At 45.2% G+C, this 23,811-nt stretch overlaps 3 protein-coding genes and 1 long non-coding RNA gene across 6 annotated transcripts; 2 read left to right on the top strand and 2 right to left on the bottom strand.

Moving 5' to 3' along the window:
• Positions 1 to 1,310: 1,310 nt before the first annotated feature.
• On the top strand, positions 1,311 to 7,525 carry LOC127761316 (AT-hook motif nuclear-localized protein 25-like). 3 transcript variants are annotated; one of them, XR_008015234.1, is made up of 3 exons: positions 1,311 to 1,759; positions 2,021 to 3,448; positions 7,407 to 7,525. XR_008015234.1 is itself a non-coding variant. In XM_052285589.1 (2 exons), exon 2 carries the CDS (start codon positions 2,122 to 2,124, stop codon positions 3,130 to 3,132), a length of 1,011 nt encoding a protein of 336 aa, XP_052141549.1. In that variant the 5' UTR covers positions 1,311 to 1,759; positions 2,021 to 2,121; the 3' UTR covers positions 3,133 to 5,564. The 3 variants fall into 3 exon arrangements, 1 of the variants encoding a protein (XP_052141549.1); XR_008015235.1 differs by lacking the exon at positions 7,407 to 7,525 and adding an exon at positions 5,975 to 6,078; XM_052285589.1 differs by lacking the exon at positions 7,407 to 7,525 and having other exon boundaries at positions 2,021 to 5,564.
• A 2,366-nt stretch (positions 7,526 to 9,891) lies between these two features.
• Positions 9,892 to 10,316, bottom strand: LOC127764749 (uncharacterized). The gene is made up of 3 exons (XR_008015940.1): positions 10,241 to 10,316; positions 10,088 to 10,149; positions 9,892 to 9,976 (listed from the first exon to the last, which is right to left on the bottom strand). It is a non-coding gene; the product is annotated as an uncharacterized LOC127764749 (long non-coding RNA).
• A 6,457-nt stretch (positions 10,317 to 16,773) lies between these two features.
• On the top strand, positions 16,774 to 18,848 carry LOC127764748 (F-box/LRR-repeat protein At5g02910-like). Its single transcript, XM_052289667.1, has 3 exons — positions 16,774 to 16,854; positions 17,024 to 17,908; positions 18,447 to 18,848. The coding sequence occupies exons 1-3, from the start codon at positions 16,774 to 16,776 to the stop codon at positions 18,846 to 18,848; spliced, it is 1,368 nt and encodes a 455-aa protein (XP_052145627.1).
• A 1,442-nt stretch (positions 18,849 to 20,290) lies between these two features.
• On the bottom strand, positions 20,291 to 23,542 carry LOC127763828 (thioredoxin reductase NTRB). The gene is made up of 2 exons (XM_052288625.1): positions 22,504 to 23,542; positions 20,291 to 20,703 (listed from the first exon to the last, which is right to left on the bottom strand). The coding sequence occupies exons 1-2, from the start codon at positions 23,426 to 23,428 to the stop codon at positions 20,633 to 20,635; spliced, it is 996 nt and encodes a 331-aa protein (XP_052144585.1). The 5' UTR covers positions 23,429 to 23,542; the 3' UTR covers positions 20,291 to 20,632.
• Positions 23,543 to 23,811: the final 269 nt, after the last annotated feature.

Genomic DNA, 23,811 nt, shown 5'->3' with positions numbered 1-23,811 from the left:
GATTAATTTCCAGTTCCTGAATGGGACCTCTCACCAAACCGGACCTATCCATGCATGCCACATGCCAGTATTTGGGTGCAGCCGATAATACCTCGAGTCGTCCTTGATTAGTTGAGAAACCACTTCATTTCTAAAGTTATCCAATCTTGGAATTGTGAACAGTTGCTTGTACCCATGTTGAAATATTTCCAAACGTAAGCCGATTTCTTATCCTAAACAGGCTCTAGTACATGCAGTTTGGTTTAACGGAACATATCAAGGCTAGCTCTAGAAGCTTGCGATACACAGCGCATGTATATAATCGTTGGACAATTACGTACGTACAGTGCTCCAACTGGGGGCCAAAACTTATACTAGTACTAAACGAACCCAATACTCTTGGATATGATCGAATGAAAAAGCCTTCATGCGAAACCTAGCTACTCCTATTTTATACGCGTCCTAGCTGCAACCCCATACTATATAGTATAATTAAACTACATATATATAAACCGGGCAGATTTTTTTTAATATAAAAAAGCTTCACAAATCAGGACCGGTTCGTAGGTTTTCAAGTAGTAGCAGGAAGGAAGCGTACGTTGCATACATACTCCCTCCGTCCAAAAAAAAAATGACAAACCCTGTTTCTGTGTCCAACGTTTGACCGTCCGTTTTATTTGAAAAAATTATAAAAAAAATTAAAAAGACAAGTCACGCATAAAATATTAATCATGTTTTATCATCTAACAACAATAAAAATACGAATTATAAAAAAATTTTATATAAGACGGACAATTAAAGTTGGACACGGAAACCCATGTTTTGTCTTATGCGGATTGCTTGTACTTCCGGGCGTATATAAAAATCACCGGTACAGTAAAAAGCGACGACCCAATTGTTTAACACGCCTTGTAGGTCCAATTATTTGCTTGCTTGTCTGCCTACTGTCCAGTGACTGACCGAGCCCTGCACACCCTACGTGACAGCACCACTACCCTCGACTTGGCACCGATCGATCGGTGCATGCACATGCACCGCGCTGCCGCTGCCGCTACCGCGCACGCATTTGGGCGGCCGCCTGCGCGCGAGAGCAACGGCGCGCCCGCGAATTTCACGACGACCCGCGTCGACCACGACGTCGTGGGCGAACGCGTCGCGTGCAGCTGCAGTGCGGGCGCGTCCCGTGGGCGCGCGCGGGGGAGGGAGACGTACTCCACGTTTTTTATGTTCAACGAACGCGACAAACGAGTCCACGGCGCAGCGGGCGCCTCGTTCGCTCGCTTTGGCGTACGTGGCCTCTGCTACTTCGGGTTGCCCCCACACGCGCGCGCGCGCGCGGTGGCCTGGCCTGGGCGGGGCAGGCCGGCCTTTCCGTTCCCCGAGCGAGCGAGCTGCTAGTAAAAACCGGGGAGTTGGTGTGGGTGGGATTGGCATTGTATCGTGAGAGAGATTGATAGAGAGAGAGGCGGACCTCCCTGACCTTATCGGCAGCGCCATCCCATCCCTTGCCGTCCCCCCAAGAGCTCACCCCTCCGCCTCGCTTCTTCATCTCCTCTCCTTTAATTCGGCCCCGCGCCGCCCGCTTCACCCCCATCCCACACCGCGTGCCTCCTTACCTTCTCTTTGTTGGAATAACGATCGTTTCGCTTGCTGCTCCGGGGAGGTTTTTCTTGGGCGATCGATCGGCTGGGCAGGTTCGTCGGAGGGAGGTTTCTGCCGCGCGCCGCCGGGGTGTCGACGTGTCGAGCGGTGCGTGGAGGAGGAGAAGCGTGCGGCGGAGGTAAGGAAAACATGCTAGCTACAGCGATCGATCGTTTTGAGAGCTTCATCATTGCTGGGTAGCTTAGCTATGCTAGCTAGAGCTAGCTGCTAGATGTGTGGACAAGTCAAAGGCCAAAGCTTTGCTGTTGATGAAAAGATCTCCCATTTCGCTTTGGTTGCTTTGCTTTGCTTCGCTGTTTGGGTTTGGGCTGCACTACTGTGCCATGCAAATTACTCCGAGATTCTTTACAAGGGGCTTAATCTCGCTTTGTCTTGGCAGGTTGTGGTGGTGGTGGTGAGGAGCGAGTTGTAGAGGAGGAGCACCGATCAACCGGGAAGCTGGCGGCCGGGAAGTGGTGGGAGCGGCCAGATGACACGGCCATGGCCGGGATGGACCCTGGCGGGGGCGGCGCCGGCGCCGGCAGCTCACGGTACTTCCACCATCTGCTCCGACCGCAGCAGCCGTCGCCGCTGTCACCGCTGTCGCCGACATCCCATGTCAAGATGGAGCACTCCAAGATGTCACCCGACAAGAGCCCCGTGGGCGAGGGAGATCACGCGGGAGGGAGTGGAAGCGGCGGCGTCGGCGGTGACCACCAGCCGTCGTCGTCGGCCATGGTGCCCGTCGAGGGTGGCAGCGGCAGCGCCGGCGGCAGTGGCTCGGGTGGGCCGACGCGGCGCCCGCGCGGGCGCCCGCCCGGGTCCAAGAACAAGCCGAAGCCGCCCATCATCGTGACGCGCGACAGCCCGAACGCGCTGCACTCGCACGTGCTCGAGGTCGCCGGCGGCGCCGACGTCGTCGACTGCGTGGCCGAGTACGCCCGCCGCCGAGGGCGCGGCGTGTGCGTGCTGAGCGGCGGCGGCGCCGTCGTCAACGTGGCGCTGCGGCAGCCGGGCGCGTCGCCGCCGGGCAGCATGGTGGCCACGCTGCGGGGCCGGTTCGAGATCCTGTCTCTCACGGGCACGGTCCTGCCGCCTCCCGCGCCCCCCGGCGCGAGCGGCCTCACCGTGTTCCTCTCCGGCGGCCAGGGCCAGGTGATCGGCGGCAGCGTGGTGGGCCCGCTGGTCGCCGCGGGGCCCGTCGTCCTGATGGCGGCCTCATTCGCGAACGCCGTGTACGAGCGGCTGCCGCTGGAGGGCGAGGAAGAGGAGGTCGCCGCGCCCGCCGCCGGAGGCGAAGCACAAGATCAAGTGGCACAATCAGCTGGACCCCCAGGGCAGCAACCGGCGGCGTCACAGTCCTCCGGCGTGACAGGAGGCGACGGCACCGGCGGCGCCGGTGGCATGTCGCTCTACAACCTCGCCGGGAATGTGGGAGGCTATCAGCTCCCCGGAGACAACTTCGGAGGTTGGAGCGGCGCCGGCGCCGGCGGAGTCAGGCCACCGTTCTGACCCATGTCTTAGCATCCAGTTCAAAAATTCTCCAAATTAAGAATCGCGCAGTGCAGAAGCCATAGCAATCCAATGCAGATATGCAAGCTAAGCTAATGGTACAAAATTGCGACATGCATGTTGGATTGTTGATTGGACGATCGACAGGCCTTTGTACTGGGTGCAACATACGTATGCATCTATCATGCATGCGTTGCAAATTAAGATTTCAATTCATATTCATGAGGAGGTTTATCATATACACATATTTTAACATCTGTGGGGGCAAGAAGAAGCTAGAGGAGAGTTGCAAGAGCAAGCTCGGAATAAACCAAAGGTCAGTGAGATTATCCAATGTTTTGTGTTTAATTCTACCAAGTGTTTTTTTTTCATTTTTTTTCTCTTTTGCATTCTGTAATATGGTACTATCCTATTCTAGTTTGTATCTTTTGATCGGTAGAACCATGTTTCTGAAAAACTCTTGTTCCCTTTTTTCAACCTCTGAAACATGTGCAACACCAGAACTGTCTTATGGTCACTTTCACTGGTCTGAATTCAAGCTCACGATTTGGTGGCGTTGAATATTATTTTTTATTTTTATTTTTTGTTTTGGAACCAGATGGTGATATTGAATGGTTCTCGACCTGGTCAAAATTTCGAACCCTAGCTAAGCTAGGTCGATCTGAAGCATGCATTTTGAACACCATTTTTTTTTGCAAGAAAGTAGGAGTAGTAGTATACTCCTAGCTTAAAGTTTGCTCTCAACAAATTCAGGATAGTATACGATCAAGTACTGTACTATCCTGTGCTTAATTTTGGCGTTCTTGTACTGCTACTCCTACTATACTGTACTGTACTTAGTTTTGGCATTCAGTATATAGGTCCAGAAGGAACCAACCACCAGGAGGCAGGAGCCTTCTGCCCTCCCTCTTTTTGTTTCACCTGCAGCTTTTATAATGGCCTCTGAATCTCTGACATCTTCAGTCATGTTTTTGGCGTTTCATTGCTTGGAATTATATGTGTGATTGAATACTGTAGTATATATAGCAATACTTAAGACAGTGTCTAGGTGAGGTTCCGTTTAACCAACAGGCAAAGCTGTAGCAAGGCAGTGGCAGTGAGGTTCCGTTTAACCAGCAGGGCAGAGCTGCAAAATCTGGAAAGCTGCTGGCCATGAGATGCCAAGCCCAAAATTGACACTAGCTGCAAGATTCTCACCATCTGCTATAGTACTTGTACTATCATGCATCTTGCATTCTCGAAGTACAAATCTGGAAATAGGGGCTCGGTCCCTTAATGGGAAATAAAGAGGAGAGGGACGTTTCACACTTTCGCATAATTTGTGGGGGGAGAGAGAAGGCCCAGAGCTTTGGAACTTGCTCATAGCTTTGCAACCTTTGTCCTCTCGGAGTCCTGGAGATCAGATGCCAGAGCATCCCCACACCAATATCTGGTGGTCAAGCCTCTCCAAATCCGGGATACTAAGCTAGTGCCATACTGTCATAGTATCTCTCCCCCCTTTATTTGGAGCATCATCATGTCCATTTGTTCAGTACACTTTAGTTTTCAGATGTCGATGTGTTCAGCCACCTTTCCAAACCAACTGTTTAGATTATGAAGTATATTTGCTGAATTAAATTAGCTGGAGTAATCCAAACCAGCACAAGTGTTAATTAAGTTTTTGCACCCATGCATGCATAGCACTAGCTTGTTGGCATTATATATCTTTCAATGTTACTAGCTAGCTAGTACTATATGCGAGTTATAGTAGACATGATTTGGTCTCTAATTGGATATATTATTAATGAAATGCAAGTTGCGAAAGGAAAACTTAAGACGAGGTCTAACCGTCTAATAGTATTAAGTGCTAATAACAGTGCATATATATTAGGGTAAATTGTATTAACATGCACCTTGTCTCTAGTTGGGTGCTGTCATCTACAAGACTACAACTAAATCTTGTGGAATTCCATTGAGTGGCATTGGATGTTGTGTCATCTACAACTAAATCTTGCAGCAAGCGAGCAAACTGTATTTGCTATTGTCTAGAGGCCTAGTATTCAGATTAAACATAAAATATCGATGCAAAACATGCAAAAACAGGATTAAAATATGCAGTTGGCAATAGTTCAACCTACATTTATCTTATGAATGATAACTGTACCTTGCAACTTTGCCTTAAACAGAATATTTTTGTGATGAATGAAATACTTAACTTGGTGGTTAAAAAACCACTATATATTATTGTTTGTTCACCATAATGCCGGCCGTTTATTTGCTTGGTAATGGGTGGTAGTGATAATCATGTGGATTAATTTTTAATTTTCATGGCTTTAATCAGCTTATGTTTTAAAGAGATGATCATACTAAATAATGTACTGTTTCACCTGATTTGATCCCGTTAATTTATATAGAGTTTTGTTAACATTTCTATGTTATTTGTTCCCGGTACATTGACAATAATGTAAGACTAAGATCTTGCTCGATTTTCTACCTGATGATGCACCTCTTATGACTTCTTTCGTCAAGAAGGCCTTTGTCAAATCACATTGGAGTCAAGCATCAGATTGCCAAGTTTTCCTAATTTGGTCCTATATATACATGTTGTTCTCTATATTATGGTACATTAAATTTGAAAGAAACTAAAGGAACTTAGTAGCAAGGGCAGATCCAGAATAAGACTATAGGGGGGACTTATCTTCTAAGAACTAGCTTGGGATTTCATAGTTGCTGAAGCTAGTCTCTTTTCTTTTACTAGAAAAAATGTCCATGCGTTGCAATAGGTAAAAATATTTTTTATCGCCTATACATTATACTCTTATTTGGTTTTGGACCGAAAGCCCATTATTTTCTTCCTTTTCAGCCCTATCGTCTTCAACCTCCGGAAGTGCATGTACGATACCGGAGCCGATCCTCCCATCAAATTCGGTCGAATCTTTCACGATGGGTTAGTTGAGGGTTTTTATCCACTCGATCTCCTCTTTTCCTTTTTAAAAAATGGAGCAATCCACAAAACTCGGAATAAAAATAGTGATTGAGATTAAATCCGGTGAATTAAAGACGAATTTTAAGGAGAAATCAAGGGGAAAATGATGAGGGAGTTGTGGGAATCAATTTTTGCAATCAATTAGAGGAAACGCATAGAGGGATAGATCAACGTGGCGGCTGAGCTAGGGTTCAGCCTGACGACAGAAGAAAACCTAGTTGATAAAAAAACGAATCCTTACCGCATGCGAAAAAACGTAATGTAAAAAAATTGGGTTGAAAAAAAAGCGTGCCAAAAAGACTGCGATGTAAAAAAAAGTGGATGAAAAAAACCCTGAAAAAATGGCCAAAAAAACATGTGAAGAGAAAACTGCGATGAAAAAAGTGGATGAAAAAAAGGGGGGGGGATCGGTGAAATAATACGGACGGAAAAATACCGAGAAGCCTTATGTATCTTTTTATTAGCCTTATGTATATTTTATTATGTATTTTTTTATTAGGTATATAGAGATATATATTTGTTAGCATCATGCGGTTCTAATACATGCACAGATAAACCAATACAATTTTTCTTTATCTTTATATGCGATGACAAGATGAGTGGAGTTGGATGGATAAATTTGTTATGGAGGAGGCATAATAGGAATAGGGGAGGAAATAAATTGAAGGTGAAGTAGATCTTAGCGTGACACTCGGTGCAACCTAGCTTCCAGCTAAGTTAGCTAGCTCCCAACTGTAACATGGACATTGTTTTTTTTTAAAAAAAATCATTTCCTAGAAAACTAACAAAACAAGAAATTTTGTGCACTCACTGGGTAATGGATAATGTGAGCCAGATGACTTTGGTGGAGAAACCATCTTTGCTCGGTCGGTCAAATTCCACAATAGTCCCCGGTTCTAATAAAAACCGGGATTAAAAAGTATCTTTAGTCCCGGTTTAAAAGTTGAGGGGTACTTTTTGATCTTTAGTAGATCATTTTTAGTCTCGGTTCAAGAAGTTGTTGAGTTCAAGACAGACCCCGATTATTTTTACTCCCGGTTGGTATAAACAACCGGGACTACAAATAGATCTTTAGTCCCGGTTGTTTATACCAACCGGGAGCAAAGAGTACCCCGAGCCGTGCGCCATCTCGATATTATCCGCGCGTCTCCTCTCGATTTCCTCCCCTCTTAATATCTCCTCCTCCATCCCTTCCTCTCCCCTTCATCCCCTTCCCCTCCCGTTCCTCCCCTTCCCCTCTATTTTGTGATGTGATGTATTTGTGATCTCTGATGCATTTCTTTTCAATCTGTGATGTATTTCTTTCCAGATCTGTGATGCTATGATTTGTGGATGATTTGGGGATATATAGGGAGCAGATCAATCTGAGCAAGAAACAACAAAAAAAAAAGAAAGAAAAAAACTAGGGATCAACCGGACTGCTTCCACCATCACCAACCGGGACTAAAATATTATTTCACCCGGGACTAAAAATACCCGGATTTGTAGTTCCGGTTGTATAGGGGGTTCCCAACCAGGATTAAAGCCCCTTTTTCCACTAGGGTGAGGTTCGTTTCGTAGGGTCTAAAATTTCAGCAACGCTATATCAACGCACGTACGTACAGGTAGCCTAGCTACCCGGCCATTACCCAGTGAGCACACAAAATTTATCAGGCCCAGATGATCAGGCGTACGATGGGAAGAAGAGGAAGACTGGAAGAGGAAAGTAGGAAACTTACGGCGTGTACTGCTGCCCGCCCAGATGATCAGGCGTACGCTGCGGGCGCAGGTACGGAAACTCCCTCCCCCAGAACGTACGCCGGGCCTTCCGCCGTGCAGCTTGCCGCTACCGCGACGAGATGCGTCGCACACTCGCACGCGCCCGCCGCGCCGGGATGCCTGGTATAGTGGTACGGTGGGCGGCCGCCGGCCGGCGCTGCGCAATCACGCAGAAATCCGGTCGGTTAGATTTTGTAGGGGGCACCGGCCGGTGTCCGGTGGCCAAGGGCTAAAGCCAGTAGAGGCCGCGATATGATCTGGGCTGAGCGTGCCCAGCCTGCGAGCCCTGTAACATAGGCTGGCTGGGCCGCACAGGTAGTTGGGCCGTGAAGGTGAAGAGAAGATGTCCATGCAGAGGCCTCTGATAGCCCCGCAAGCAGGTGTACACTGTTACATACATGTCTAGACTCTAGAGATGGCAACAGGGAGCTATGACCCGACACCTGACTGGTTTTTACTCTATTAGAAGCTAATTATCTATTATATGCTAATTATGTTCTAACTCTTATACCCATAAGTTTACCGACGGGCGAAAGTTCTTACCTATTAGGTACATGGGTATGGGTCTATTCTTTACCTACTCGTACCTACCAACCCGAGGGTGAAAAAAACCTGTAGATTAAGCCTAAAACCATGAGTAACATAAAACTTCTTTCTTATCTTAAGTTCTATTCTAGTTATATGAAATTATTATTTGATTTCTTGATTATGTAATATGGTTGTAGATTTTTTTTACTCGACTTTGAGCGCTAATGTTAATAGCATTGTTGCCAGAAGAATTATTGATGGGTTACGGTTCAAAAATAGCTAATTATAGAACAAAACTATAAATGGTATGAGTCAATTATATGGGTATGGGTACCCGTTACCCGCACGGGTGTGGGTACAGGGATGATATCGAAAGCAATACTGTTTTGAGATCCAATGTGATCCGATTTTGTATAATTAAGAATGCGTTATATCTTGTATTCTGGCTCAGGAATGGTTTTGAAACTTGACAGTAAAATGAAGGAGCTCAAATGAACATTTTCCTAGGCTGGCTAGGCTGCATAGGTCGTTTGGTTCGTGAAATGTCCACAGGGTTTCTCAGGCGCAAACATGTCCTGGTGTTTTCTCTCAAAAAAAAGCGCGCGTGCATGCACAGGGGGAGAGAGACAGAGCCATCCATTAAGATTGTACTAAATCTACTACCAATTTTGTTTAGATTTTGGAGTCGGAACTCCTATCCGATCGAGTACGTGTATGTTTCGGCAAAAATTTTTTTTTTACCTAATCCCTTTCCTGTTCGGTCAGCCCGGATGTAAAATATACAGTATAGTGCCTGCTTTTCTCTGCAGCAGTTTTGCACAGAGGGTCCAATTTTGAGTGGCATCTTATATTCTTATACGTGCGGCCTGCCTCCGGTTCGTCGGGTCTAGATATGGCAACGGGGAATTCTCCATCGGAGGTTACTCCACCATACCTGCCTCCGCGGTGAAGAATTTTCCCCATCACCATCACCGTGAAATGCAATGGGGCAACGTCTTTCCCCATCACCGCCTCCGTGCGGGTAATTTATCCCCGTGGAGCCTCCATCCCCGCGATCAACTTACTCAACAGTCAACATGTATGCATTTCTCATATCAAACAATAATTTAGATACAAAAGATTAACACTCAAAATAGCAATTCTAGCCATCAATTTCAGCACATCAACAACAACTACAAAAACACAAGTTCACAAATTCAGATCACAAATTCGCAAATGCACATCATCAGTTCACAAATGCACATCATCAATTCATCACTTACAACAACAGTGCAGCAACAAGCAGTGCAACAAAAGTGTGCCCAAGAATACAATATCCATCATATTCCCAGATTAAGCAACAACACAATAATACATGATCATTCATCATTCATCAGTCATCACTCATTAGTTATCACCATATTGCAGCAGCAACACATGTTGTCCAGGCATACACAAAACCATAGTCGGAGTAGGTCTTCTGTGCCAAATATCCAAAAGCATTGCCATGGTTTACAAGTTTATCATGACACATAACAGGGGTTACAAACATCCAAAATCATTGCAAGAACAGTGCATGTCCATACATTCATGTCTTCAAACAAGAGCAAGTCCCTAAATTAAAGAAGTAGCAAAAGATATTCAATTAGTCAAGTATTTTATAAGGATATAACAAATAATGGCAATAGGAGTTTGATTGCTAATTTTAAGTTGTTGAAAGAATACCTCAATCCGATCTTGGATATCTTGAAGGCAACTCCAAAAGCTTGCTGCTTCTTCATTATCAGCTACAATATAACAATTATAAGAATTATTTTGCATCCATTGCATTGTAAAATCTATGCTAAGCATGATGTATGAATAAAACAGCATATGTACCTCGATACTTGTTTCGCAGCCAATCTTGTGAGCACATTAAGGCCTCCAAGAGTTCTGGAGTAAGCCGGCTACGATGCTCACTAAGAACCCTTCCACTTGTGCTAAATGCAGATTCAGATGCAACAGTGCTAACAGGAATAGCAAATATATCTCGTGCTACCTTCCTCAATGTAGGAAAGCTTGTCCCAACCACTTTCCACCAATCAAGAATTTTAAAGTTTTCTGTATTAATTGAAACCAACTCATCCTCTAGGTACCTGTCTAGCTCTGATTTTAACGCGTATTGCTGCTGGTCTCCTACTAGTAACACGTGCTGTGATTGAAGACAATAAATCAGAATTGACAAGTGGAGGAGCTGAAGATTCCGTGTTATCCTCATCATCTTCCACTTCATACTCCATCAAATCATATAGAGTGTCTTTCACCTCAGCAACTTTCGTTGCACACTCTTCATTTGACTGACCAGTGATGGTTTCAATGAACCCAAGGAGATAGTCAATCTTAAACCTAGGATCAAGAATGGTGGCCAACCCCATTGGCCCTTGAATATCTTTCCAGTACTTATCAAACTTTTGAATCATTTCAACTGACGTTTCCTCTATAGTAGAATCACCACAAACAGCCCACTTCCTAATTTGCTCTTTAGCCTACAGATTTTAAGTAGTTGAATATTGGAAGTCACATAATTTGTGCCAGAAAATACTGCAGTGATGTCATTAAACAACTTGAGCCTATCAACTACCTCACTAGCAAAAGCCCATTCTTCTTCACTAGGAGCACAAATCTTCGAAAGCCAATATGGTCAACAATAGATAAAGGATACTCATGTAATATTGAACCTCAATGAAGATTGTGCAAGTGTCTTTGGCCCCATCTTGATCTTTCTCAATGTGCAAATTTTCAAATGGTCATGTAGATGTGAAGTCCCATTGCTGCCCTTCCCTCCAAGCCGCTTGTGGCAATGAAGGCATTCAGCCTTGACATCACCACAGACTTTGACTTTCTTGAAATCCTTCCAAACAACAGAAGTAAGCTTCCTCTTTGTGCCAAAATTCTCAGAATCATCTTCTGGCTCATCATCTTCAACTTGTATTGGCTCAGAATCATTAACAGACTCTGCTTGTGGTGGAAGTGACTGCGATTCTTGCTGGCTGCTACTCCCACAACCAGTACCAGCAGTTGAATTCGTGGTAAATCTGACAATTGACAAATAAATATATATCAATATATCTTTCATCCTATAGAATAATCTTGGAAAACTTGAAATGAAGAATCTCTACACATAAAGCATACTGAAATCTGCTACAGCCTATAGAATAATAAAATTCTTATGAGCTACACTACACAGATTCAGATTCCTTTAATTTCAAAAACTTAAGTTCATTACATATTTATAACTTAACAACATTCAATGTACAACCATACAATATACATGTAAAGATATCTAATTTTCTACAGATACTCTAAATACAACATTCAATATCTAAGAAAATCAAGCAAGCTGCAAATTAATAAATTGCACATGCTAAATTGTTAGGAACTTAGGATTACGAAAGTGAAGCTACAATATATAAAGGGTTAGCGTGAAATCGAACCCCATGGATTTGAATAAGCGCACGCTGTTGGCGGAAGATGAAGCTTCTGGAGTTCTTGGAGTAGAAGGAGCTCCTGCCTTAGTCGAAGCAGAAGGTGCTCCTGCAATCGCAAGACGGCTTTTTGGCCTAGTGGTGGTCCTTTTTATAGGTGGTTGCAGCGGCCGACTGCAGGCCTTTGCACCGGAGTTGGAGGAACCAGATCTGCCCACATGAACAATGGCAAATCCAGCAACAGGCACGACAGCAGGTGTGGCTGCAGCTGCAGCGCTTATAGCATGCGATGGCTGGTCCAACTCCGCATTGGCGTCCCTTATTGTGGACCGCCGAACGTGAGTTAGTGACTCAACGAAACAACGATGCAGCCATGGAAGAGGAATTTAGTGGAGGGGGAGGGGGATATGGTACTGTAGTTAGGCGTCTAGGGAGGGGTACTGAGTTGGGAGTAGGACAGCTAGATGTGCTCACCTTGCATCGTCGTCGGAGCTTAGCAGTGGTGAAGGCGAAGCCATGGCGGACTCGAGCGGCTGGTCGTCGTGTGGACTCGTCGTTTTCCCCTTTCTTGCCACCGAAGCCTTCACCTACATCCATCATCAGCAAAACAAATAAGGCTACATGACGGATCAGATATTGACAGAGGGTGGAGGAGGAGGTCGACGTCCGGTGGCCGGTGCCGAGTCCACGGCGTCCTCGGACCTGGGAGGCTGCGAGTGAAGGGAACGGGACGGCGCGACGTGGCACTGGGACCTGGCCACGGGGCTCGGGAGCTGGGAGCTGGGCCACCTGGGACCGGGCGGCTCGGCGCTGGTGCGGTCGCCGACACGGAGGGCGCGGCGGCCCGGCGCTGGCGCGGTCGCCGACACGGCGGGCGCGACAGCCCTGCGCGCGCGGGCACGAGATCGGGAGCCGGCGCCGCTCAGCCGCTGTGGCCGACGGACGGTGGCGTGGCACGTGGCGGCGTGGGGATTGGGACGAGCGGGGCGGACGGCGGCGTGTGGATTGGGGAATGGGGACGAAGGGGATAAGGATTGGAATGGTTAGGGTTACACAACTGCTTTATATACTCTATGCTTTGGGCCTGGTTTTTATGGGCCATATGGGCCAAATACACAGGATATTACTACACACATACTTTTATATCGGGCCTCCACGGAGGGCGGGGACGGGGGACGGTGAACCAAACCCGCCCCCGCCAGACCCGACGGAGACTACTTTCTCTCCATTTGATTCCCCATGGAGACACAATTGATACCATCACCATCACATAATGGGAGAATTCTCCACGGGGGACCGGGGACCGGGTACCCATTGCCATCTCTAGTCGGGTCCTTCGCTTCTTCCCGTGGACGCCGATCGTCAACCCGGTAAGTTGGTACTACCTTCCCTTCTTCTTCTTTGCTAGTGTTGCTGTTGTCTTGTTTATGACAGCGCGGCGCGGCGTGCTTTGTATGGTTTCGTGAAGGGGATGTTTGTTTAATGCATAACATTGCTATAATTTAGATTAGTTGTGGTGTGGTGACGCAAGTAGCTTAAAGATAGTGCCACAAATAATAAAATAAATACTATGATATCACTTCAGATGAAAATAAACTTTATAGAAGAGTTATTGATATCATTGAGATCTACAACTTTGTAGTGTATTACTTTTTCATTTCAAATCATTTGGAGTATCAAATAAGCATTAGTATTTCTTAAATAAAACAATTAAAACTAGTGAAAAGAATTTGGATACAAATAAAATAAATTACATTTAGATCTCTCTGGAAGGGATTTTTTTAAAGGACATGAGACCTCTAAATTTGTAAATTTTCAAAACAAAAATTTATTTTTTAAATATTTCAACAAAATCTCTATCTCTATCTCTACTACTTAAAAAAAAAGATGTGCTTCCATCGTCCGTAAAAAAAACCGGGCGAAAAAATCCGTCCGATCCAAAACAAAACGGGCTAAAAAAACCGGACAAAAAACGGGCAAAAAAGAAAAGAAAAACCAAATATGTCCCATCAAAAAAGGGCAAAAAAAAAAGAAAAGAAAAACGAATCCGATTCCGTGGTAAAAAAAGGGCGAAAAGAAATAAAAAAGGAATATGTCCGATTCCTTAAAAAAGGGGCGCAAAAAAAAACCAGGTGAAAAAAGGACCACCCAAAAAAAACGAATCCGCGTGGACGCGGTAAAAAAAGAGAAAAAAAATAAATAAACAAATCTCCAAAAAAAAAAGAATTATATGTGGTGCAGTAAAAAAAATCGAATCCTATTATATTTGACACGGTACTATATCTCTATCTTCTTTATCTCTACTACTTAAAAAAATTAAAAACGTTTCCGTTGTCCATAATAACGAAAGAAGGGCGAAAAAAACATTAAAACAGAAAAAAGAAGGTTCGATTCAATTTACTTCCATCGTCCATAAAAATCTTATCTTATCTTAATCTCAATCTTTCCAAGGGGACGAGCGGCACCCTCCATCCCCGCCCGCGCGATGAAACACCAGCCAAAGAAAAAAAAACAAAATTGAGCAGAGGGATAAACTAGATTGAAGTTCCCAAAATTAAAAGAGGATAAACGATATTGAAACTCCCCTAACTCGAAACGAGGGAATAAAATATATTGAAATTTCCCGACAAAATTCTCTAAATTCGAAGAACCCTAATTTCAGGTAAGAACCATAAGAGTCAAATTCAAATCAATTAATCCAAGGGTCTGGGTTACTTACCGGACTTGAAGCCCCTGAGCTCATTGGAGCTTTCCGGGAAGTGGCACTGCCGCACCTTCACCTCCTCGCAGTCGTGTCGGGTTCCCTGCATGCGCGCTGTCCTGGAGCACCCCTCCACCGTCCTTTGCCGAAGACGGGAAGCGTCGGCTTGGCGTCGCCCCTACCGTCGATGAGGTCAGGCCGCTCGGCGCTTGTCGCCATTTGGACGCCCACCTTGCCGGACCGCTGACGTCGTGGCATGGCTTTGCGCCGCCCTCGGGTGTGCCCCCCAGCCGGCGAAGCAGGAGCCGCTCAGCGGTCATCGCTGCACGTGCACACCAGCTTGCCGGACCACCGTCGTTCCGCTCTCTCGTCGCCGGAGAGAAATGGGATCAGGAGAGAGGGATTTGGGAGCTAGGGTTTTGCCCCTCTCCTCGGTCGGCGCTTCATCCGGTGCGGGGACGATTGGAGCTGTCCATTAGATCAGACGGCTCAGATTCGCCCAGTGTCGGGCCGTCGTCGCCGTTGATTACGCTGCGCCTAATGGGCCACGGAAGTGCATCGGACCATCCCCGCATATGTGGGCCATGCTCAGCTGCTCAGCTTGTGTGCCATCGAATGGACTCAACTCGCCGAAGATGGGCCAGCCCAAGTTTGGGCCGGCTTGGGAAGACCTGGGCCGAAAGCAAATTTGATCAAACAATGTGGCTCACATTTTTCAAATTAAAGTCCGTCGGATAAACTCTTAAGTAGGCTTGAAAAATAAATCTAAAACTAAATCCTAAATCCTATGCTAATTGATCAAATTAGACTCGGTTCTACCTATTTGTTAATATATCAAATTATACTTGATTTTTACAGATTTGAGGTTTTTAGGGTGACACTATCAAACGGCGTTTTTCCCGTTGCAACGCACGGGCACTATTGCTAGTAATATAAAAATAAAAAAATCGAGCGAAACCGGTCCATAATAGGGACAACAGATTTTGTGCCCATGGCCCATGGGGTGAATGGTAGAGGGCTTCGTTGCTTTACCAACCCTAGGGCCGAGCTTTTTTCTTTTCTTTTTTTTTTTTGACTAAACACCTGAATTGTCATTGCATAAAAGGGAGAAAAATAGTTTTGTTACAATGGATTTAGAGTTTGTAGACAGGAAGAGAAAATTTGTTTCCAATCATCTATTACGGATCTATTCTGCACCGCTAGTGTTTGTCCCCAAAAACCTGCCTCGCTTATCCCTCGTTGAAGGCATGCAGCTACAGAAGGTTGTTGCCCCCTGAAAACCACATCATGCCTATGATTCCATAGCACCCAAAAGCAGAGGAGGTAGAAGACATGGCAGTGCTTTGCTGGCAGAAGCTGCGTGTGACTTAGCCGGTAGAAGAACTGAAGGTCTTGGATTGAGGGTTGCACTCCAATATTTGTCCAGAAACTGACCACAAAAGGGCAAGTGAAGCACAAATGGTTTGCCGTCTCGTCGCCACTGTTGCAGATCACGCAAGACGCTGACTGAACAATCTTCTTCTTCAAGAGATTTTTCATTGTGGACAGTCTATTTCGAACCAGCAGCCAAGCAAACAGTTTTACCTTCAACAGTGCTCTGCAGCTCCAGGTGAACTTCCAATTTGGCGAGGTAATACCTGCAGGAAATTTTGCCTCATAAATTTGTTTAGATGTGAGTGTGCCAGAACGATCGTCTTGCCCCCCGTCAGTCCCTCTCCGGTCGCCGACGGCCGCTACTCGCCGCCGCTAGTCCGCCACCTTCCCTTCTTCCCTCTGTAAGCTAAATCGGGGCCTTTGTACCTGGTCGCCGACCACCTCTCCAAGCTAAATCAGGCCATCTGTCCCTCTACCTCTGCTAGTACCGAGTAACAGTCTCCAACCCAAATTTCGACATTATCGATTTGATTCAGTTGAATCGAGGCAAGGTAGAATCGTTTAAGATCAATCCAACGTATCCGGCGCCTGTTTTTTTAATTTTCACTCTCTCTTCTACCTAATTGCTGCCTCTCGTCGGCGGTAAGTATCTCTCTGTTTTTTTTTTTTCTGTATGCTGAATTGCTGATTGAGGTCTCCTGAGCGATCTATTTGGAATCACATACCTCCGGTTTTCCCACCTAAATTGACAAAGTATAGTATTTACTTAATTTCGTTTTGAATACGGAAAGACACAATCCAATTTCAATCAATGAAACGTGTCGTTTTTCAGGTCCGGTGACCTGTTTTATTCGGTTTATCATCAATCTGCAATGGCTAACAAGGGAGGGTATCTAAGCGTGTTAGCGCCCATTGAAACTACACCAACCATCAAGCAAGACCACATTACTTCCGTAAGCGTTTTATTTTGTAAATCTACGTCATTCTTCCCCCTCCCCCATCCATGAATCCTCCAACTTTTCCTTCGAATTTTTCTGCGGTCATATAGTTCCCTTCTTTGACTGTGGTCGGTATTTCAGATTTCATCTTTAAGTTTGCTTAATGTTTTCGCACCAAATGCAGAATGCTGTCCTACAAGACAGGATTAGCCAGTTGCCAGATGATATTTTGCTAGCCATCCTTGATGGACTCAATGTCCGAGATGCTGCAAGAACAAGCCTCCTCTCAAAGCGTTGGAGGCCACTCCCCACTATGATATCACATCTTACAATAGATGTTTCTGACTTTGATCCCAAGAGCATGTCCAGCTTCTCTGATGATGAACTGGGTCGGATCAATGCAACAGTGGTTAAGGCAACGAAGAGCATATTGGCATGCAGGAAGTCAAATGAGCACACTATCAGCCTCCTATCCATGAGATTCTACTTGAGAGACGATGACTGCATATCCTTTGGACACACTGTTGGCCACGTTATGGCAACCCAAAAAGTTGAGATGATTGAATTTACAATTTTGACAGAGAAAGATGACAATCAGTGCATTGACGATGATTTCATCGTCTATGGGAGACGTTTTGCGTTGTTCTTCAGTTATTGTCCAAATACATTCGGAGGTCTCACAGGACTCCAACTTGAGAATTTGAGATTTGGTGAACCAGAAATCATTGATGTCCTCAACACTTGCAAGCGATTACACTATTTACGTTTGTATAACTGCAGCTCAGGAATTTCCACTTTTTTGGAAGTTGAACACTTGCAACTCAGTGAACTTAGTATTATTAATTGCCGTTTTGGAATAATCAAACTTAGTTCACTCCCAAAACTCACACGGATGATCTTTGGTGGTTGGATAGCTTTCCAAGATCCACTTTCTTTTGGACATGTTCCATTACTGGAGTCTGTAACCCTCACCAATGTTGGTCTTAGTTGGCACAATGCGGTGAAGTTGAGCAAATTTCTGAGCAATATCTCTATAAGAGATCTGACTTTAGATTTTAATAGTGAAAAGGTATATCAATGTTATTCTTATAGTTCCATCTAAAAAGGATTATTCTTCTGCTCTGATGGCTTTACTTGTATGTTTGTACCATGTCATGTACTCATGTGTTCTTTTCCTTGTTGCATATTTGGGTTCAACCAGAAGGCCCAAAAGCACTTGCATCTGCATTCCACAAACTAAGGGTTGTGAATTTAGTTGATCTTCCTGAAGGGTATGATCCCTCGTGGACAATGTTCTTTCTTGAGGCTGCACCCTCCTTGAGGGAGCTATACGTGGCGGTAAGCACCTGCAACTGATGCTTGATTATCTGCTAAGCCTTTTACATCAGGGGCGTAGCCAGCTAGGTGGCACCGTGGTCCACGGACCACCTAAAAATTTGAAATTATAGTATATGTGCTGGTTAATATAGTAAAAATTGTATAGTGGACCACCTTTTTAATTGACATATTACATATAGATGGACCGCTTTTACTTTAAATTCTAACTACGCCACTGTTTTACATTTTGCATTGACTGCAATTTCTGAGATATGTTTTGCGGCCTGCAGGTATGGGATCATCTCTGCGAAATAGAGACGGATGATGAGAGGAGGAAAGCCTACTCATACAGCGAGAATAAGAACGCGGATTGGAATGCGTCTGCGTCAGATTTCAAGAACCACAGCCTGTCAACGTTAGTCATGTTTGGCTTTCAGTCGAACGACGAAAACTTGATTAGGTATATCAGACTTGTCATGGATGCAGCGGTGAACCTTGAGGATATATTCCTGTATAAGAGGATGGCGTGTGAAAAGTGCAAGGGCAAGAATCCAAGGCCCTTGAGGTACCCGTCGACCAAGAAACAGAGACAGGCACTGAGGAACAGAATTGCTCTGGGGACACATTCGCTTGCTACGATCCATTTCCCAACTGTATTAAGGGCTAATCACTATGCAAAACTGTTGTATTAAGGGCTCAAAGCCGCGTACTAAGTTATCAATTTTTTTTTCATACTTCCTTTTTAAGCTCTAATAAATGTCATCGGCTAGCGTCTAAAAAATATCATACCATTGTACTCCCTCTGTCCCCTAATATAAGGTATTTTGACATCTTGTTTGTATTATTTGATCATTCGTCTTATTCTAAAAAAATTAAAATTATTATTTATTTTATTTGTCATTTACTTTATTATCCTTTATTATCCAAAGTACTTTAAACATAACTTTTTATTTTATATTTGTATAATTATTTTAATAAAACGAGTGGTTAAATGTTAAAAGAAAAAGTGAATATCTCTCCTATTAGGGTATGGAGGTATCCATCTTTCCTAAAGAAATGTCATCGCCGTCGGTTTTCCATTAATAGCCAACCGTGTTTACTGTCGGTCAACACGGTCAAAATCCGCCGTAACAAAGGGGAGCTAGATGCATCTGAAGAATGCCGTAAACGCTGAGATCGACTGCATCCTCTCCATGTCTGGCCGAACGCGAGTTTGCCGATTGCTTTGCAGCTGGTGATCTAGCGGCCGATTCCTCGCACGTTGCATCGACATGGAGGAGCCCCATTGCCGGCAACGAGAGGAGGGAGGGAGGAGAAAGGGAAGGAGAGATTTGTACACAGCTGCAGCCAGGTGAGACCCACCATGGTACGTTGCGCCGCGCCGGCTTCCGCGCGGCGGCAACATGCCGTGGCGGTGGCCGCAGATGCCTCGACTGCAAAGCATGTCGGCGCGGGGTGCAGCGGCCAGCTGCAGCCGTGGTCGTCTTACCGCGCGCGGTCCGCGGTGCTTGCCGTGCCAAGACGTGGAGCTATGCCAGTATGCCTCTCGTGCGTGCTATGTTGTGAGCAAACACCACGTAGCATCAATATAATCCCTCCGTTTCATATTATAAAACTTTCTAGTATTACCCATATTTATATAAATGTTTATGAATCTAGACACACACACACACACACACATATATATATATATATATATATATATATATATATATATATATATATATATATATATATATATATATATTCTCATTAACATCTATATAAATATGGGCAATGTTAAAAAGTCTTATAATATGAAAAAGAGGAAGTATGTCGCAAACACCACATAGCATCAATATATGTCGCAGAGTTAACGTTGCAGGTGCGGTACGCCTCACCAAAACACGTAAAGAATAAGTAAGTGGCTTTAACCTAGTAGTAACAGATAAAGTTCTCGTTGTCACTGCTGAGACTTCACATAGCCCGGCAATAACCTAGAGGCCGCGATATGATCTGGGCTGGGCGCCCTGCCTGCGAGCCCCTGTAACATAGGCTGGCTGGGCAAGTAGGTGTACACCGCTACATACATGTCTCTGTATTCTCTCAGGGTTAGCAACCTGCTAGTGAACTTCTAATTACTCCTCTTTCCAGGAAAACAATAGTGATATCCACCATATCAGTAGCATTGATCGGAATGGTCTTCAGAATACACAATTCCTTGCTAGTTTGGTACTAAAAACGCCAAATGTCACAATAACTCAATCATAAGCAAATGCAGAAAATGCGGATACCCGCAAGCAATACGTCGTCTTCAGCGTAAATACAGATAAATCTCCAGCACATCAAATAATACGACGCTAATAAGGGGCAGGAAAATCCGGTAGAAGCATTCAGAAGTCAGAACAGCCCATGGCATAAACGTTCAGAGTGTAGCTTTCAGCAGCGACAACGTTGGACTTCTTGAAACGCTGGTGGTCGCTTCCTCCTGAGATAGTCAATCGGCCTTGCCCTCCTGTGCACCGACCTCCTGCAGATAGTGCTCCGCGTCCAAAGCAGCCATGCACCCTGGATACAATGATGAGTTAGAAGTCTGCCACAAAAATTTTATGCTCAGCAGTAGCCATCAATGATGAGTTAGAATTGATCTTGTCGACAGAGTCATGCATATAGACAATTTCTCTCTTTTTTTGAAGTGCATGTCTATTGGATCAAACTCCTGAAACAAGCTAGCACAAAATAATAGTAATAATAATAAGGCTTCATCATGTACTAACCATACTGACCATGTATCAACCAACATGAAAATCACAAAGGAAAAACTCTGTATGCTGCTTCTGAGATGAAAATCTTATCATCAGGCTTTTTCCTTTCACACGACAGGTAACAAGGTAGTTCTTTCTGAAGTATATAGAAATGGCATACTGCTTTCATTCTACATCAGCAGTACTGGCCTTATTCCCTGATTCCAATTTTTGCTAAACAACCAGACATCAGGATTAAAATCAGTCTCCTATGTCTGTGTCCATCAAAAATGCCAATTTGGATTGTTTCTGACCAAGACCATACTTGGTAACATTATTACTCCCTCCTTCCCTAAATGTTTGACGCCGTTAACTTTTTAAAACATGTTTGACCGTTCATCTTATTCAAAAACTTTTGTTAAATATGTAAAACTATATGTATATATAAAAGTATATTTAACAATGAATCAAATGATAGGAAAAGAATTAATAATTACTTAAATTTTTTGAATAAGACGAACGGTCAAACATGTTTAAAAAAGTCAACGGCGTCAAACATTTAGGGATCAAGGGAGTACTTTGTTTATGACCATCCGGAACTCAAGTTTACAGAGCATGCATGGAAAGTGAACCCAGTCTCTGCTTATTCCTCCACTATGTTGTCCATCAAAAAGGTCAATTTATTTCAGCAAGTCCATACTTGGTAACATATTAGTTTACTTTGTTTATGCCCATCCGGAACACATGTTCACAGCACGCAGGGAAAGTGAACCCAGTCTCTGTTTATTCCAATTCATTCTTTTATGCAATAATAAGTTCAAACTTCATCTCTGACAGGATCAAGAAGGGAGAATGGCGAAACATGACCAATTATTGAAGTTTGAGCATGGAGAATTTTGCATGTGCCCTCTAACCACATGAAAATGTAACTTGCACTCTAGTAAAAATACTTGCTGCAACATCAGTTAGCATGTAAACGCTTAACAAAGTTAACTCACATCACAGGAGTGACAGAGTGATGTACTGACCATACTTCTGTTTTTGATTTTTTTGCAAAAATACAGTCCGTACTTTGTAGTGTAGAAATTGAAATGCACTCTTCTATACTAAATGGGAAGTAGCACTTTTTTTTATTCCTAACAATATTTGGAATGCTTTAACTATGAAAATCCCAGAATAGCTTGAAAGTCACTTATCCCAGTTCAACAAATTCCATGATTAACTACCAGCTACTTATTAGTCAAACATATGAACCTACATGGTACTTTGGAAGCATTAACCGGCCTCAAATACACCTAACTTTTTTTAGGACTAATACACCCAATCCTAGCTTGGAAACAGAGCACGCATTCAACATGCCCAAAAGGTAGTTAGTATATCTAATCAACTATGCTAGATACATAATGAAAAGCACTTATTTCAGAAACTCAAACACGTTAACTCTATGATAGCTTAAAAAGGTTCTACTTTTGACCATCATCATTCGCTCACTACATACTCAAGCCCTGAACAATTTCTATTGCAATTCGCACTAGCAAATTGCAACCCATGAAGCAACTGATCTCTAAGAAAGTGCAGAAAAAAATTAATCACAGGTAACCTGAAAAATCATCAATTCACAAACCTGATCCAGCGGCAGTAATAGCCTGGCGATACTTCTTGTCCTGCACATCCCCAGCAGCAAAGACCCCCTTCACACTGGTGTGCGTGGAGCCTGGCTTGGTGGCCACATACCCATCAGCATCGAGCTCAAGCTGCCCGCCGAGAAACTTCGTCGCCGGTTCATGTCCGATGGCGAAGAAGAGACCGGACACCTGAAGGTCGGAGATCTTCCCAGTAACCAAGTTCTTCACCTTGACACCAGCCAATGGACCTCCACCCTCGCCGCCGTAGGCCTCGACGACCTCAGAGTCCCAGAAAACCTGGATCTTGGGGTTTGACAACGCCCTGGCCTGCATGATCTTGGAGGCGCGGAAGGTGTTGCGGCGGTGGATGATGTACACATGGGAGCCGTACTTGGTGAGGAAGTTGGACTCCTCCATGGCGGAGTCGCCGCCGCCGATGACGGCGATGGGTTTGTTCCTGAAGATTGGGGCGGCCCCGTCGCAGACGGCGCAGGCGGAGATGCCGCGGTTCCAGTAGGCGTCGGAGCCGGCGAAGTGGAGTCGCCGGGCGACGGCGCCGGTGGCGACGACGACGGCGTCGGCGAGCACGGTGGTGGAGTCGGAGGCGACGCGGAAGGGGCGGGCGGAGAAGTCGACCGCGGTGACGGTCTCGGAGATGATGCTGGTGCCGAACCGGAGGGACTGGGCGCGGCACCGATCCATGAGCTCGCCGCCGAGGATCCCCTCGGGGAACCCCGGGAAGTTCTCGACGTCGGTGGTGGTGGTGAGCTGGCCCCCCGCCGCGATGTCGTTGGCGAGCCAGCCCTCGAAGAGCACGGGCTTGAGCTCCGCGCGGGCGGCGTAGATCGCCGCCGTGTGCGCCGACGGCCCGCTCCCGATGATGCACACGCGCGTGCGGAGCGGCGCCCCGGCGGATCCCTCCATGGCTTGGCTGCGGCGGCGGCGGCGCGGGTCGGAGTGTCTCCTCAAAATTACGCTTCCTACCCGGCACTGGTCAGACCGTCAGACCGAGAAGGGAGGAGGCGACGAGCCAATCAACGGCCACCGCGCTCGGTCGGTCATACCCCCAGATGGATGTTGAGTTGTTGACCGAAACTATTTTCTTTTTCTTTGGACAACAAGTTGCAGAAAATCCACAATAATTGACAAATGGCAATTTTTTTTAAAGAAACACACAACAAAACGTAGACACTCACAACACGTGCATACTCACACTTTTGAACGCGCCGTACTCCTATAAACACCTCCAAAAAAACTGAACTGATATATCTCCATATGAACACACACTTTATCCCTATTAGCACATT

Source organism: Oryza glaberrima, chromosome 2 (genome assembly GCF_000147395.1).
Source record: "Oryza glaberrima chromosome 2, OglaRS2, whole genome shotgun sequence".
NCBI lineage: Eukaryota > Viridiplantae > Streptophyta > Magnoliopsida > Poales > Poaceae > Oryza > Oryza glaberrima.
This window is presented reverse-complemented; position numbering and strand designations above follow the sequence as displayed.